We start from the raw sequence: 19,109 nt of genomic DNA, 5'->3' as shown, positions 1-19,109 counted from the left end.
TATATATATATATATATATATATATATATATATATATATATATAGTACAGACCAAAAGTTGAAAATTGTAGAGTCACACTGAAGGCATCAAAACTATGAATTAACACATGTGGATTTATATACATAACAAAGAAGTGTGAAACAACTGAAAATATGTCATATTGTAGGTTCTTCAAAGTAGCCACCTTTTGCTTAGATTACTGCTTTGCACACGCTTGGCATTCTCTTGATGCCTACTTTGAAGAACCTACAATATGACATATTTTTAGTTCACTTTTTTATGTATATAATTCCACATGTGTTAATTCATAGTTTTGATGCCTTCAGTGTGACTCTACAATTTTCATAGTCATGAAAATAAAGAAAACTCTTTGAATGAGCAGGTGTGTCCAAACTTTTGGTCTGTACTGTATATATAATATATATAAACTTTTGGTCTGTACTGTATATATATATATATATATATATATATATATATATATATATATATATATATATATATATATATATATATATATATATAAAATTATTTTTTTATTTATATTACTTACTAAAAACAATGTACTGTATTTTTTTTCATTGACAGAAATAGATACAGTATATTGATATATACCTAGTACATATATTTCCATTTCCATTCATTCATCGTCAGTATTCAGTCTATACTGATCAAGGACATTTTAGAAGGCTGGGTATGAGGTGAGAACACATCATGAATGGGACAGCAGAACCTGCAAACCTACACACTTGGCAAGAACAGTAGCCAGTTCATGTATATACTAGCATGGTTTTGGGAGGAACCTAGAGAACCTGGAGGACCTTGTGTACACAGAAAGAACATATTAAACTCCATACACCATTGTGCTATCCCCTCTGACCAATAACATTTCATTTCCCAGGTTAGAAATAAGATAATATGACAATAATATTGTCTATATATTAATCCCAAAATGTCACATTTCTACAAGGGGTTAAACTCGAACAGTTCAGAGCTTAGCAGCAAATGTTTCTTCTCTTGATATCGACCTTGTTAAAGGAGGAATCCATTAGCAGGGCTGGAAGCTGCAGGGGTTGATCAAAGCCACAGCCTCATCTTTGTTTTTAATCAGCAGACTTGCATTCTGCCTGAGCTAAGTTGCCTTTTCTGGCCAGGCAAAACAAGGCCGAGAGGATTGTATTTCATTGTCAGTGTTGACAGTCCCCACAGGCTTTGTCATACTGAACTGATCCTTATTACTGGAGAATCCTTGATTTAAAACTGAAACAGAGTCTTTGTGCATTTAAGAAAAATTCACCGAAAACTGAAATCTATCTGAAGGCTCTAGCTGACAAACAGCATTAGCTCTTTTATTTTCTTTGAATTGTCAGATTATGACGCTGTATACTCTATTGAAATAAGACATCTATAACTGTCAGGGAACCACTAGCCTTGCCTCTCCTTTCAAACCTGCCGCTCATCAGCACCAGGCCTACTTACAGCTCTCTTTTCCTCAGAACCTTTGCCCGTTCTCACAGGTTATGCTGGAAGAACACCATAGGACTCTATTTGTGGATCTACCTGTTCTATCAGACTGTGTGGACTTTGCCATCCCCTGGCTTTCTACGGATTTGCTATACTTACCTTTCTTTAAGGACTTCTTGGATTCTATAGACTTTCCCGGTACTGCCGCTGCTTTTCTTTGCTCTTCTCTATAACAAACTCTTTAAACATCGTATAAATAATAATAATAACACTGTTAATTGTATTACCTTTTAATGAATAACACTACTTAATAATATTATTAAATTTTGGGTACACACACTGTATTGTTCTAGAGCTTTTTATCACCCTGTTCTTTTATTATATTTTTAACAATTATATTTTCAACTATTCAATAATAGTGTTTCTCAGGCTGATTTTATACATATATTTATATATATATATATATATATATATATATATATATAATGGATAATGGCTCGGTGTCTTGTATTTCCACTTATTTTTATTTATTTATCTTTATTAATCAACATATTATTGCAACATATATTACATATTTAACACTGAGACAGATTAATGCATCATCTTGCTATGTGAGAAATCACTGAATGAAAATGATGTCTTTTGGATGAATTTTCTAAAATCATATATTTGTGCTAACAATGTGCAGGGCTCATTTATTTTAAGAATGTTGTGTTGTGCAGCATTCAGTAAAGAAACAACAGTTAATCTAGGCTGTGGGATGTATATTAAAATGTCTTGTTCATGTTAGGTAAAATGTTTAATATGTTTGCATTTTTAGTAAAAGGCTCAATTTGACCTGAACAGAACAGAGACAGCCGAGATATATATATTTTTAATAGGATGATGACAGAAATATATATTTTGTATATTTTCAGTATACAATTTCACCATGATCAGAGTTGCAATGGTTCTTGAGCATATCATGGGAACACTGGGCATATTGCGCAAATACACCCTGGTTGGAGACGCCAGTCCATTGCACATAATATTGCTTTTAGAAACTCATTAACACTTAATGTTCAGGACTGAAGTGATCAATCAGATTTATCTAAGGAATTTAAAATCGCCATTACCGCTGCAATTACTACCCCCATTAGTGTTCTTAATGTCCCACAGTAACGCGTTGCACGTTTTCAGATTGCACTAGCCTGCAGTTTTAACCCTCCTGGTGAATATTCTTCCTGTGCCAATAGAGGTTTAAAAAGGAAAAATGAGGAAAATATCACGCCACGAGACACAGCTTTTTGTGTTGCATTATTAATGTGCTCTGCCAGCAGCTGAACCCAAAAACGATCTGCTCATGCTAACGATCGACCTTCTCTGTGAATGAATTTCCTTTTCCTATCCCACTTTTCCTCAATCAATTCGAATTCACTGTGCTTTAGTGCTTTAGGCTCTTCACCAGGAGAATTTGGCTCTTATTATTAGAAAGGGAGATTGAGTAATATGCCTCCATTGACTGCTGTACTTAACTGAGAGACAGCATGCGAGAGGAAGGTAGATAACTTTGGCATATGGATAAAGAGAAGTTGAGATTAAGGGTAACAGCTTTTTGGAATGAATAATGATTATAACAAGGGTGTGTTCCAGTTTATTTAGGCTTTCTTGCCAAACCACGTGCTACCTTTGTACAGTGAATTGTGCATGCTTTTAGCATTGACAAATTAAAAAGTCTAAATTGTTCGAAGTTTTGTTATAATTTTTGCTGATTTCAGCCGTACAACTCATCCCTTTGGGTTACCTACTGTAGCACACGGGCTTCTACTGGGTTCATAAATTTCCTTGTAACTTCCAAACATGTTCATTTAGGTGGACTAGTTAATTTAAGCCCCTAATTCTGTGAATGTGTGCTCTTTGATAAACTGCTATTCTTTCCAGGGTGTATTCGAACCTTAAATCCAGTGTATCTGAATTGATTAATAAAAAATTAACAAATCAACAAATGAGTTATATCTATGTAGTAAATCACTAATACAAATGACCATACATTGGGCCTTTGTCAAGTTCTTAACATCTACATTTTCACTTCAGTAACCAATTAAAAAAATTAATAGATTGTGTGTATATTTGGTTTGCTTTATGTTGAAAGCACAAATTCATGAGTTTCATACAGTATGAGCACAACAATGTTGGCTTTTTATAGTTAATATTGTGTAGAATGACTGATACACTGCCACACATCCTTAACAATGAGCCTCATTTATCAAGTTTTTTTTTGTGCAAGGATGTGTGTAAATGTTTGCAAAAGCAGGATTTACAAGGACTTCAGAAACATTGAATGACAAAGGTTTGTGGACACCTTGTGGTTTTTCCACAAAGTTGTCTATGTATGCTTCAACATTATAGTTTATTTAACCACATCAATCATATAACTTTATATTAAAGAATACACAGAAGTCTTATTTAATTGTTATGAATATGAAAAAGCAGCTTAATAAACAATATATTCAAAATTATTGAACGTGAATAAGGAAATAATCAATAGAAAAACAGAAAATGAAATTGCGTTTGATCATCTGGGCTGGGTTGCTCTAGCTGGGAAATCAATTGTAGGTGATTTGGGTTTCAGCTACATTGCTGGTGAATATCTTTAAATTCAACATGCTACTGTGGTCATATCTAGCAGTAATGAGCTAGCAGCTGAATGTGTGTGTGTTAGTCTAGCACTTACACTAGATGCTAACTTGCTAGTTAAACAATTTATATTTTATTTCACTTCATTTCATTTCATCTTCTCCCGCTTATCCGTAATTCGGGTCGCGGGGGCAGCAGTCTAAGCAGAGTCCCCAGACACTTCTCTGTGTCCAGGGATCGGGCTGTCAAGGCCCCCGCCCTAATATTTTTATATTTAATAATATTAATAGAAAGAAAGAGAGGATTTGTTTAATCAATTTTATTACAACAGAATACTCGTTTTTTGTTTTTTTCCCACACATATTAATACAAACGCTTCATATTAAATGCGTCAATTTAATTATTATTATTATTATTATTATATTTTTTATAATTATTATTTTTTTTCTATTATTTTAACCACTAAGAGGCCCCAATGCAACTACCCAATACATGAAGCTTTTTGTTATATTATCTTTTTTGTATATCCGTTTTAGAAATGGTGGACCCTTGGCTACCGCTTTGACCGTTTGTTTTATTACGGTCGCATGCAGTTTGAAACAGAGCTATTGACTGTGTGTTTAAAAAAGTGTTCTTTTGATGGCATTTTGTTCCTGCTCTTCATAACTGTTTGTGGTAAACATGTTTTGGGCTGTGATGCTTATTAAGTAGTTAATGAAAGACAGAGTAGGGGAGAGCAATGGAGGAAAGATGAGTGGGGGGGGGTTGTTTGCTCAAACGCGACGTGTCGTTAATGAAATCGGCCGAGATATCTTTTTTGCATTTGCGCATATCTCCAGATGTAAGGAATGATTAAGAATAGCATCAAAGCCGGAGTGCTGTCTGTATATTGAATAGTTATTTAATATAAAGGATTATGTTAGCTGATGATGGAGTGAATTTTTCAAGACGGATTCTTTTCTTTTAAGGGTTTTAATCATCACGTTTTCTTCTGCAATATATTCAGTAAATAAGCATAACACATTTATGCGACTTTGCTTGCTAGAATTTTTGATCAGATTCTTTCATAAGACATAAAATGGAAAAGCAATAAGTTCAGGTAGAACTCAACAAACTATAACTATGGTAGTGTTTCTGCAACTGCTTCAAAGGTCCCCACTCATTATATATTTAATTAGGCTGTGATAGCACTGTGATATTTGTTTTATAGGAACCATTTGGCATTGATTTGGCAAGGTTTTTCTTCAAAGTGATCCACAGCAGGCCATGTGTGTCAGGATCATACACCAGCTTGATTTCAGAAAGAGAATAATGGATTGTTAGTTATGCTGGGTTCTCTCACAAACTCTGGGGTTGTGTAATCAACATGCAAGCAGGGAATCCAGCTCAATCAGTTCAAACTATAAAAATGCAACTGTTCAACAACTCAACAAATGACAGCCAGAACTGGTATGGGGGCAACTTTCGACATCGTCCTTGTTCCACTCCATAACAATCCTGAGAGATCACCAGATATACTGTAGGTGAAACAGAGGCCTACAAAAAAGGCACCCAAGTTAAACAAGATGCGCTTTGGATTGTGAACATCGCTGATGATCCTCCAAAAACGTCCTAGAGAGAGACAGGATTATACCTTTGGTAAAAATCTCACATCATAGATGGAAAGGATTAGTGCATTAAGTTTCCACATGTCTATCTTAATCATAAGCGCTATAGTTGTTTATCTTTACAAACTGTGTGATAAAATCTGGTAATCTGTCTTTGCTGGTGCAGGTTATACATCAATATGTATTGAATCCATTTAACTTATCTTTATGGGTTTGTGAAAAAAGTCATGCTGCTTGTCGCTTAAGAGTAAAAGAGTTTTTAGTGTATTACAGGATAACATTTTAAACTTTTAATGTTTTTATGAGAACTTTTTAAATGTAAGACTCCAGAGTAAAGCGAAGGGTTGTGTTATTCAGTGAGGGAAGTGCTAGAATATTTATTAAGGTGACCGGTTAAGAGGATGCCTCTAAGTATTCATTATCTTGTCACATTAATGTGGAAACACAATTTTACCTGTACATAGTGCTTAATTTGGGGTCACATGTGCATGATTTGTTTTCTATTTCATTTCTAGAAATAGACTTCCATGAGCTGTAATGTTAAAAGTAATTGCTACTTCATTGTCATTCTTTATTTCATTCTCATTGGATAGTCACATGTTTTACGAATCCTGAAGACAGTAGCTTTGGAAAACAAGGAATCATTTAAGAATCCATAGTCACAAACTGCAAAACATTCTGTTGTTGTTTGTGAAAGCCTCTGTTCTTGCTGACATTTCCTTCCTGTGTCCGGAAATGTTTAATTAGTTGTGTGTGTGTGTGTGTGTGTGTGTGTGTGTGTGTGTGTGTGTGTGTGTGTGTGTGCGTGTGCGTGTGCGAACCTAATGAACTTCATGTTTTATGGATCAAAGGCACATTGAGGCGTCTGCTTCTACATGTATATATGTGTGTGTGTGTGTGTGTGTGTGTGTGTGTGTGTGTGTGTGTGTGTGTGTGTGTGTGTGTGTGTGTGTGTGTGTGTGTGTGTGCATATGTGCTTGAGTGTTTGCCCAACTAGATCTTGCATTTGACAGGCTCATTTTCCCCTTCAAATACACCATCACTAACACTCACAGCAGATTCTAACATGCAACATACCCTCATGGGATTGCAGCTAATCTGTTATTAATCCAAAATTTGCTGGATGCCTATTAAGTACCTCTTTTACTGTTGTCTTCTTTACCCACAACCTGCAAAAATATAGTAAATAAACATCCTTTTAATCATTTGCTTTAGGTGCCAGACTACACCATTTTCATCTTGGCAAGGTATTCACAAAGTTGCAGTATGCAGCAGAACTGACATTTAGACTACTTTCAGCCCATGAATAAAATCTCACACAATTATAAGATATACAGTAGTTGATTGGGTTCAGAATATTTTCTTCCCATATTCTGAACGCTGTTAAATGTCCAACATAATTACTTTTGATCTGCTATCAACTTACTCATTGATTGTCTCTTCAAAGCAGGCATGTTCACAGATAAAAATCTGCCTGTGGATACATTGCTCTGGAGAATCTTTGCATTATTTTTTGTGCTGAATGGGGAAAAAAAGGCTGCATCTGTTTAAATATGAATGTAGGTCAAGGTCATGTATGAAACAGTGCATTTAGTAAAAAAAAAAATTAAAAAGAAAGAAAACTTAAAAGATAACATGGCTGTAGGCAATACTGTGGGAAAAGATCTTTCATTTTGTGTATCATTTTGTATTTGTTTTTCATCTGTAAAATAATACTGTGATTACTTTTATAATTCAGAAAAAATGTATTTATAAAAATAGAATAAATAGAATTTTGATATCTAGAAAATATATTTTATGTTTTTTTCTGCACATTTCTAAGATAGGAGATCTTCTTGTGCTTCCTTTATCCATAGTAAATCCCTGCCTCGTCTCATGCTCTTAAGACTTCATCTATATTCAGGACACAGCCCAGTCACACAATGAGTTCGCCAAACACTTTTGCATGCTAAATATTTATTTTCTCCTAATGTTCTTCTGTGTGTTCTTTTTACACGTGCATGAAGAAGGATAGAGATTTTGCTGAGCAGGTGCATTTGCATCCACGGGCCATTTATTTTAATTTGTTCAGATGGGAATTGTGAGCAAATTGATGGATCCATTCGACAGATGGATTCTAGGCACCAGTGAGGCTGCAGTGTATACTGTATATGTGTGTGTGTGTGTGTGTGTGTGTGTGTGTGTGTGTGTGTGTGCGTGTGCGTGTGCGTGTGTCTGTGTCTGTGCCTGTATGCACGTGTCTGTCTGTGTGTGTGCATGTGTGAAAGTAAAATGCTCTGCTGGTTTTCGTTCCCATTAGGAATGGTCTTTTTAGGGAGAGCTGAGTCACATATTCAGTGTCATACTGCCTGAAAGAGACTCGGCTCAGGCTTCAAGCTAAATAAGTTCTCGAGCAGCGTGTACACAATGCTGTCCTTACCCAAAATGTACACAGCGTTTCCTTTGCCCCAAATATTGTCACTCAAAACCAATAAGGGCCCAGTGTCTGACGTTTTTTCTTTAGTTTTGCACTGGATCTGCAAAGCTGGTGTACTGTAGCTAGTAAGGGAACACTCAGTTTTTAGCATTGTACACAGATTTGGCTCAAGGTATGGATTTGTTCTATACTCTCTGTTCTCTATATAAGTCTATGTAGTTTCTAACACTGTATTGATATGATTATTGATAACAATGGATAGAGGATGTTAAGGAACTAAAAGCATTAGAGAATGTGATTTTTCTTTTTGAACCAAACTATTCTGTTATTATAGGAAAAATTGGTATTTCTAAACCTCAGGATGTCCGCATTGAAAAAAGGAAGCACTAATTTATATTCTATATTTGGTCAAGCTGTTGCTTTTAAGCGATAAGTCTAACAGCTAAAGTTACGCTTCAGGTGAGAGTGCTTTAGTGGATCAGGTTATTTTGTGTGTCATTGATGCATGCTTTGGTTTTTTTGCAAGCTTTTCCACAGTGCTGCGGTGTCTTTCGATCCTCTGTATGATCGCTTATTGTGAAGTTATAGTAAAAGGCACTCACTGTTCTGTTGTGTTTCAGAACCTTTTTCTATTGTGAATGAGGTTAATTAAGCAATATAACAATCTCAGGGCAAGTACCATAATTATTTACAGCTCTAACAATATTCAGTGTAACCCTGATTGCAAATATTATACTGCTTTTATATAACAGTTCTATGACCAAGGAAAACATATAGATGAACTGACTTTTTAGACAAAATATGGCCAAATGTTCTTTTATGTTTATATGAGGAAGTAGATTCCATAGAAGCCACACTCACTTTATAGCACATTGGCTAGCTGGCTAGGCATCTCTTATTGAGCTGAACATTTCTGAACATGCCAATCCTTTCTATTCATTTTCAACTCCTCTGACAAGCATCTTTTTTTTAATAAAAAAATTCACAGACCCCTTGCTTCATCGACCTCTGAGCATCCCTGAACTCTTTTGAGAGACACTGCATTGCCAAGGCTTTGTGTTAAAGTGTTAGATTCCAAAAAAAGAAAAATACTGTGCATCACAAAATAGAATGAAGAAATTGTGTTTGGCACAAGATAATAATATGTACTAGACATAGTCATTTTCAAGAAGAAGTCCAAATATTTTTTTCCCATGGTATTTACTGTGAAGGAATAAAAGTCGTCTAGTCGTTGTGCAGTGGATAACAGGCAGAAAATGTTAGGGCTAAAACTTAGACATCTGTTCTGCTTATATGTTATGATATTGTTATGAATACACACCTGAGGATGTCTCAGCTGATGGGAATACTGGGAAAACTGATTACCTTAGATTGTGAGGCAGTCCTGTGAACAGCTAAGTGAAAAAAAACAAAAACGTATGCTTCAACACTGATACAAGATTAACTAAGTTTGTTTAGCACAAACTAGCAGCAACTTCTCCCGCAAGATTATTTCAATAAATTTAGTTTGATTGAAACCAGCAAGCAGAAAAGCATCACTCAGGCTGTATAGATCATACGTCTGTTATATTTGCACAACTATTGCAATCAGAAGGATTAACAAAGGAAATACAAAGAGGAGTAATATGATTTCATATGCAAGCAAAAAACTGACAGAGTGGGTTGCATTAGTGTACTGTGTGTGGGAGGTAATCAGTCTGGGAGTTTGGAGAGTTCATTACATTAGGTTGATGTATAACTGCAGAATGAACTTATTAAGCTCCATGTGCTTTATTGTTTAGGATAGATGGGAATAAATCACTCCTAATCCATCAATAAATATATTGGCTAATTGCTGGCATGGAAAATACTTTCTATGTTACCATACCTCAGTATTCCTATGTAAAAAAAGAAATATATATATATATATATATATATATATATATATATATATATATATATATATATATATATATATATATATATATATATATATATATATATATATATACAGTACAGACCAAAAGTTTATATATATTATATATACAGTACAGAGCAAAAGTTTGGACACACCTGCTCATTCAAAGAGTTTTCTTTATTTTCATGACTATGAAAATTGTAGAGTCACACTGAAGGCATCAAAACTATGAATTAACACATGTGGAATTATACACATAACAAAAAAGTGAACTGAAAATGTCATATTGTAGGTTCTTCAAAGTAGGCATCAAGAGAATGCCAAGCGTGTGCAAAGCAGTAATCAAAGCAAAAGGTGGCTACTTTGAAGAACCTACAATATGACATATTTTCAGTTGTTTCACAATTTTTTGTTATGTATATAATTCCACATGTGTTAATTCATAGTTTTGATGCCTTCAGTGTGACTCTACAATTTTCATAGTCATGAAAATAAAGAAAAGTCTTTGAATGAGAAGGTGTGTCCAAACTTTTGGTCTGTACTATATATATATAGATAGATAGATAGATAGATAGATAGATAGATAGATAGATAGATAGATAGATAGATAGATAGATAGATAGATAGATAGATAGATAGATAGATAGATAGATAGATAGATAGAGATAAATCTTTATGTCTTTGACATTAAATAACTTTTACTTAATTACAGTTAGATGTTAAAAAGGACTGACAGTACAGATAATCAGATAAAAAAATTGCAAATCATCATTCAGTTGATTAGAACAGTGTCCTCCTGCCACATTATATATCTAATGTGTTAGCTATCCACATGTACTTGAAATTAGTTACCGGTAAGTCTATGGTGATGATAAAGATGTGACCTTGTGAACTGTAGAACTCTGTAATAAAATCCAGGGTGATGTGTTATCTTGGTTGTTGATGTATCAGAAGGGGTTCAGTGGTTGATGTATAAGAAGTGGCTGGAAGTGTGGGAGTGTGCTAAGAGTGAACAGGTACTGTATGTCGTACGGTTTGCCACCAGAATTTGTTTTTCACCTGCCTCTGTATTCTTCAAATGTCAGGTGTCCCATGTTGAGATGGGTGTGTGTGTCAGTTGTAACACCTAGCCTTACACCTAGTTACTCTAAGACTTGGTTTGGCCTTAAGACTTTGACGAGGTTTGAGTAGGGTTCGTGAAAACTCCACCCTACCCTGGGTTTTAATTAGCGATTAGCTCATTTTACTTTCAAGTTATCTGCAGATCATGAGTACGTAACTATAGTGAACATAAAATTATGCGGGTGCTTGGTTATTTTTTTAACCATTATTTTTGTTCATTTTTAATATTTTTTTTCCCCCACACTACTTGAAGCGGTGCCATCAAGGATCCTGGGACAAGAGGGATATTAAGCAATTGAGCCACTGTTTCATCCATGAAATTACCAGCTGCCCCTGAGTCAACTAGTGCAGCGAAAGACATGTAAATCAGAGCACCATGAAAGCATTATAGGGAGTAATACATTTATTTTCGATTATAGAGGTTCAACTGGTTACATCTACTGTTTTAAAGCCTGGGAGTGCAAGTAGGTTCTTAGTCTAAAATGATCCTTGTTTTTTCCAGCCTTAAAAAGACTAAAAGAGAGAAATAAAGAGTCATCCATGTATGCCAACTCGGAGTAGGTTGTTGAGGCCGTGCCTAAAAATAGGATGCTAAATCTGGCACATTTTATCTTCAGCCAAAGTAGAGCATGTTAGTGCATTACCCGTGGTGTGTTGTTTATTTTGGATCAGTGAAAGCAGGTTTCCCAGATTCTGGGTGCAGGCAGACTTCTTGGAATTCCTTATTGATGAATGTTTGTTTGAGTTGACAGTACATTAGAGGAATAGCAGTTGGCCACAGACCCAGGTGATTTTTTTAATCATGGATGAGGAATTTTGGATTAGGAGTGCAGGACTTGAATTCCAATTCCAACAATTGAACTTGAAAGGGCAAAAGCCAAGCAAAGGTTGATTCCTTTGATCCACAATGCTAGAAGCCTTTTGTCACAAAAGGCTCTCAGACATGTTTGATAGATCAATTTTATCCATTTTAAGTTTATTAATACAAATGGAAGGGTCAATATCTTCAGTGTTAAAAAAAAAATAAAATCTGTAGGTAATAATCTGACATACAGTCATGTAAAATTTAAAGTACACTTTCTTTGAATTTTATGGTTTGTATGTATCATGACATGATACATGGTCACCTGGTCCTTATCAGGTTTTAAAAGTAGGTAAATACAACCACATTACACTGTCGTTATTTTTATTTTTTTATTTTTTACAAAAATCAAGCTGAAATGGAGAATCCATGTGTAAAAAACGAACAACCTTTAGCATCAATAACTTGAAGTAATTGAGTTCTGTAGGAGTTTGTCAGTGCCTCATGTCGTTGTGGAGGAATTTTGGCTCACTCTTCTTTAAAAGGTTTTCGGGTATTTCTTTACGAACAGCTCTCTTAAGGTCCCATCATTTCAGCATTTCATTTGGTTTGCGGTCTGGACATTGAATTGGTCATTGCAATGCCTTGATTCTGTTTTTTTTTTTAGACATTCTCTTGTAGATTTGCTGGTGTACTTGGGATAACAGTTCTGTTGCATGACCCTATTTTGGCCAAGTGTTAGCTGTCAGAATGATGGCCTCACATTTGACTCTAAAATACTTTGGTATTTAGGAGAGTTAATTTCCAACTTAATAAATGCAAGTTGTCCACATCCTGTGGATGCAAAACAAGCTCAAATCATCACCCTTCCATCGCCTTGGCAGTTGGTATGAGGTGTTTATGCTGATATGCTGTTTAGTTTTACCAAGCATTGTGATCACACAAGTCCACTTGGGTCTCATCTGTCCAAAGAATATTGTTTCAGAGGTCTTGTAGTTTGTTCAGATCCAACAAACCTAAGCCATGCTGCAATGTTCTTTTTAAAGAAAAGAGCGCACAATCAACAGGTTAAAACAAACCTGAATGCAAAGGTGAGAAGTAATAAAGTACAAATGCTTCGTTACTGTACTTAGGTAGATTTTTCTGGTATCAGTACTTTACTATTTATTTTTCGAACAACTTTTTACTTTTACTCATAAATTTTTTTAGAGAAATATCATTGTGCGGCTTTTTCAACCAACCACTGGTGTATCATTTCCTGGCTCTCACACACCACAGACTTAGGCTAGTTTACGAAGCTAACAATGAACAAGGCAACAAGAAGTATGTTAACCAGGATGAGACAGAGGGCATCAGTGATGTAAACATGACTGAGAACAGAGACATTCCTGATCACCTGATCATCATCATCTTTTTCTCTGATTGTGTTCTATATGGTTGTTGTTTGGCCTGGATACATACATTAGATAATAAATATATTAATATGATGTGAGGTCCAGTTACCAGCGTGACACTAAAACAGGTAGTAGTAATGACTACTTTTTACTTAAGTTCGTGTCAAAGCCCAAACTTTTTTACTTTAACTTGAGGGAAAAAGGATTGTCAGTACTTTTACCAGAGCCTTTTAAAACTTGAGTATCTCTGCCTGAATGCTTTAGACTAGCATACTGCTAAAACTTTGGGCTTTTATAGAGGTGGTCACACTATGATCTATTAATCAAGTCCATTTAATTAACAGCACCTGGCTGTCTTGAAAATAAATATTTTGTAAAATATAAATGTAAAAAATGACTCGTGCACAAGATAGGAATGAGCATGTGAAGAGTACGGTTTATGTCAAAACTCAAAGGTTTGCTAGCTTTTTACTGTTAGTAGCATTTAGCATTAGGAAACAAAGTCCAGTGGAGACACTACCTTATAATTACCAGGTCACCTTCAGAAAATATAAACCATAGTCTACCTGCTTTGTAATATTGACTTATACTACTAATGTTTGTAAATAAAGCAAATATAGCTTTCACTTTCTTTTTTTCTGTATCTCTTTCAATTATACCTTCATCTGGTTCATCACCTTTTAATTCCAAGTCAAACACCCAAAAGAATTCTTTCCCTTTGCATCATCTTTTTTTTTTTCCCCTAAACATTCTTTTTATCACGTTGTGATGTGACCTTGACTGTGTCAGTAGTGTTAAAATGTAAAAAAAAATAAAATAATAAAAATAAAAGCAAAAAATGTATATATATAAATAAATAAATAAATAAATAAATAAATACCCTGCTTATTCCAAGACTAACAACTTTTGCTGTCACAGTAGCACTACTGCTGTCCTATTTTTGGAACGAACATGGTGTTGCATGTAGATATCAGTGCCTAAAGCTGAAAAAGCAACAGGACCTGGCTAATTGTAAATCTATATTATTGACTGTGTTTTGTGTTTGTGTAGGTGAAGTGTGTTTTGTGCAGCATGGATCCAGCAGCAAAGTCTCAAAAACACTGCAGACAGATCCAAAGGGATGCCTAATTATTACCATCTCTTTTCCTGTGAGTATTACACACACACACACACACACACACACACACACACATACACACACACACACACACACCCACCCACACACACACACACACACACACACACACACACACACACACACACACACACACACACACACACACACACACACACATATATATATAGTGCTTTTTCACTGACATGGTGTTGGAGCAGGTGTCTAATCTTGACCCGTTCCATGCTTTTTCACTCGTTCTAAGCTGACAAATACAGTTTTTTAACCTGCTGGTTTGAAACCAAAGAGGTAGTGATGTCAGGATCTGGAATGAAGAGAAGGTTTTCCAATCACCATGACGACAGCTCTATTTGTCTACAAGACAAGTTGAGGACATGACAAGGGTTAAAAGCATCATGTGAGACAATTAGTTAAATTTCCATTAAGGAATTACCCAGAGGATATAGTAATACTTACAAAAAAATAAATAAATGGAGCGAGCAGATAATAATAATAATAATTAAAAAAAAAAAATGAATACATAAACTATGTTTTGTTTTACCTTAACATGCATTGAGAGTATCTAAAAGACTGACTCAACAGAGATCTGCACATCCATGTAGAGCAGGTAACTGCAGACAGTAGGGGCTCATGGAAAGGGGATGAAGGTCTGTCTTTAGAAACGAGATGGCCAATAAAAAATAGTCTTGACTGTTAGAAATCTCAAGGGCACTTTGGACAGGGGCTCGAAGGGAGGCTTAGACAAGGCCTGCAGAACAAAGGCCAGGTCCCACACAGGCACTCTGGGTCACTCCTGAAGAGGCAGCGAGCCCCCCCATCTGGTAAATTCTTAGGCAGAGGCTGAGGCTGGAGATCGCCATGCCCTGGAGCACTATTTGTGGCAGGGTTAAAGAGCTGGTCCCCTGAGGGTGCTGAGGAGGGGCGGGCACCGGGTGCACATCACCCCTGAGCATGCTCCGCTCTCAGACAAGGCACTCATAGGCTGTGTGTGTCACAGCCTGAAAGACTGCTTGCCTTTATATTTCATTCTTTCCATTTCTTATTTTTCATTTTACCGCTTACCAATACCCACTTTGGCTTTTCCTGGCAACACAGATACACACAGAGTGCTTTCTGAACAAAAAGAAGCTTGCGCCGTCTCCACGGTATGTGCTTTTATAGCTTCCTGGTTGTGATGTCACTCCACCGGTGATGTCGTGTCTATCCGTTTCGACAGATTGCACTCGTGATTCAGAGCCTGGACACACAGAAAAGTTCTCAAAGCATTGTTGATGCAGATCGAGTTCCTGACAGGTAACAATCTTTACAGATGGAACCAAAGACAGAGAATGTTTCCATCTCAAAGATGCACAGATGCCTACAGTCTTAAATACAGTACAGTTAACGAAAGAGTAATAAAGCAAAATAAAAGCATACATTAAATAAAAATAATGAAATACAAATAAAATATATAGCAGAATGTTAAATGCATATGGAAAATGGCCATGTTGGATGTCATGGGATGAGTATCATAATGTTTACATTTTCATTTTCAGTTTACAGACAGATAGTGATGAGTAATGATTTGCAGAACTGTTATATACAGTGACAGCAATACATTAACAAACACTAAATACTAAGATCCTGTCATCTTATGCTTCTGTCTTTTCCTAATGTCCTCATTGGGAGCAGTGAAATAAATACATCATTCAATGATTGGTGAGATGTGTGTTCTGGTTCTGGCAATAATGATTTTGGCTTATAAGTTATAATAACAAGACATAATGGCTGTTGTTATGTTTTTATGTCTTGTCGTAGATGTTGTGTGCAGGTCAAATCAGTGGAAATGTAAGCCGGGTAAAGAAAAGTGTAAGAGGCACTCCAGTCTCACCACTTGCCTCATGTCAGGAAACAGAGTAATAAAGGGCTGAAACTATTGTGCATTTAACGGTCCAAAATCAATAGTAGGAAGTTGAAGGCAACAGAAAACCCATGAGGCAATTTTCTGGAATATTGGCCGACCGAAAGACTTTAACAGCTCCGAGACATTAAAACAGTTATAGCCCTTTGTAATGAAAACAGAAAGTTTGAAATTGACCCTGGACTTTTAGTGAGAAGTCTGCTCAAATTATTGTCATGGACAGCTCAGCAGAGACCGTTCAACATGCATGGAGTCCATTTCAGCTACAGTGCAAATCAAACGCCCCTGTCTGCTTCCTCAGTTGTGAAATAGTCATTAGACAGTAGGACTTATTTCTCATGTGGTTTGCTTCAGAACTGCAGCTCACAGTGTCTCAGTTCACAGTGTTCCCCTCGATTCACGTGTTATGTCCCTACAGAGGAATACTGAGCTGTATACAACTATATTTCTGTCCATGGTGCTAAATTATTTACAAAAATCCCTGATTCCATGGTGCTTATCTGTATTCAAATATGTTTTTTTAAAGGTTGGCTTTGCTTTGAATCTGCTCATGTGTGAAAGCTGGTTTTAAATTTGAGTATATTTCATTTTTGTTACACATAAGAACAGAATTAGATTTTTTTTTTTTATTCTTAGGAGTTGATGGCTTTCCTGTTCTGTGTTCACACTGTACATTATTGTTACAGTTACTTTGCATACATTTAATATTTTCTATGTTTGAATAATATCTACATATAATAGCTCTCAAAGATTTTGTACAAAGTAACTACAAAAATGTACAGTGTGAACAAAGAGAGCAGGAAAGCCATCCACTCGCTGGAACTTGTCACTTACTATTTGAAGCTGTGCTTTCTCAAGATCAAGAATCTTTTCGTCTGGAGAGAAGATGGATAGAATTCATTACATGTTGCAATGAAGAAATCCATAAGTTTATTACTTACAAAATATATAGTTATCGTTCTACATTTTTATAGATAATAGTTATACAGTAGTTACATTTCCATTATTTTGGAATTAGTTATTATTTTGTACTTTTCATAACATTATAAGGTTTTACAGTCAATGCTATGGTTGGGTTTGACCCTGACCCAAATTCTGAAAAAACATTGTGAAAAAGATTGTAAGATGATTGAGTTAAAAACACTTGAGTTTTAACCATTTCCATTGTTTTTGTCAGGGATTTTAGACAGAAACAGATGTAGGCACAACCTTTTATTGTGGAAAGTGCAACATAACAGCAAAAACATTGAGCATCAGATACATAATATTAAACAGAAGATACTTTTCAAACCATGTAGGCTATAGAACAAATAGCAACACACAAGCACGATAATGTCATGCCATGAGGCAAAAGCGGATGCAAATGCAGGTTAATGTTAATGTTTTTATTCGAGAGTCAGGCAGGCAAATATAAAAAATGTGTAGCAAGTTTAAGGTCATAAACAGGCATGAGTCAAGCAATCAGTAAACAGTGCAGACAAGGCTAATATAAAAAGGTAACTAGACAGTTACCAGTTGTGTATGGCAACAAATTTGATCTTATGCTTTGTGGCAGCCAAAGAACACACTGGGGTTTAAATATGCAAATTAATAAGAGCAAAAAGGAAGGTGCAGTAAGGATACATGAGAGAGAAAGTTAATCAAGTTGAATTTAGACCCATTTGAGAGTGATTATGACGTGTGGTGTTCTGGGGTTTGGGTACTACAATGACAAATGGACTAACCAGTAGTTTGCAAATGTTGCATGAAATTTGCAAATGATAGTAATCACATTAGAAACAAGATACAGGTATTATTGCAGAGTTTGGTTAGGAGGATTGTACTTACAATTATTGTACAAATATGATTTATATGCAGTCACTCCATGGAGATTAATTCTGTAGAATTATTACTTCCACAAACTATGCCAGAGTAATATCCTGACACTCTCTGTAGCTCTATATATAATTAAGAAATTATTAATAACTGTTATTTGTATGGAATACATTGTCCTTAATGTTGATACATGAATTGGCTTTTGGTTTCTGCTCCCAAAGCCACTGTAACTAAACATTCTGCAGAACGCATCTCTAATTCTACTGTAAACAAACACAGCATTTTAAATGAAGGTTATTGCTCTATTTAAGTAAGGGTTTGTTTTGTCCCCCTTGGATTATAATTTCAGCATAGATTCGTTTTTTGTCTTTATCTATGGTTAAACTCCTGTATATGGCTTTATCTCTCTGTATTATTATTTACTTTCACTCCACAGGAAATGTTATATTTACTGTAATGTCTCTATTGCAAAATGGAATACAGTGCAGTTGTGATTTTTTTTATATCTTAGCATTAAGATGGATTAGCCCCTCTGACCTATTAATTAATCCAAAGTAGTACATTATAATCAAAAACTACGCTTGATCCGCATGAGGTTGTATCAACAATCAGTTCACAGTTCACAGCATCCAGGCCCTGTGTCCTGCTGCACACTTTTTGGCAGAGTGTTTGGCAGCATCTATCAGACAGCTGGAACTGTTAGAAGTTCAAACTCTTGCTGGGTGAAACCAAAAGACTTTGTTAAATGCAAATTAATGTATGTCCTACCACTTCAGAGGAGCCACAGGTATGCTCAAAATGTAATAGAGAAGCACTTGCTTATCTTTTAGTGGTTAGGCTACTGTGTAACTGATCCGAGGAATTTCAAGTAAGAGTTTCTTTATTTCCTCTTGTGATAAACTAACCACTAGTGTGCTTATGTATAGTTTAGACCAAAGTTATT

General features: G+C 35.5%; 1 protein-coding gene across 3 annotated transcripts in view; it reads left to right on the top strand.

Annotated features, from left to right (window-relative positions):
• Positions 1-19,109, top strand: part of LOC310737645 (leucine-rich repeat and fibronectin type-III domain-containing protein 2-like) — a 133,727-nt gene that overhangs the window by 78,215 nt on the left and 36,403 nt on the right. For 2 of the 3 annotated variants that reach the window (XM_083562103.1, XM_083562104.1), the window contains exon 3: positions 14,367-14,464. Coding sequence is in view for 1 of the 3 variants with exons in the window: in XM_083562102.1 (XP_083418228.1) it covers positions 1,516-1,660; positions 14,367-14,464 (243 nt within the window). In the remaining 2 variants the exon portion in view is untranslated. Of the gene's footprint in view, positions 1-1,515; positions 1,661-14,366; positions 14,465-19,109 lie in introns of all 3 variants that reach the window. The other variant, XM_083562102.1, reaches the window with a different exon arrangement.

This window comes from Silurus aristotelis (assembly GCF_946808225.1).
Source record: "Silurus aristotelis genome assembly, chromosome: 15".
Lineage (NCBI taxonomy): Eukaryota > Metazoa > Chordata > Actinopteri > Siluriformes > Siluridae > Silurus > Silurus aristotelis.
Note: the sequence above shows the minus strand (reverse complement) of the source record. Positions and strands in the feature narration are given on the sequence as shown.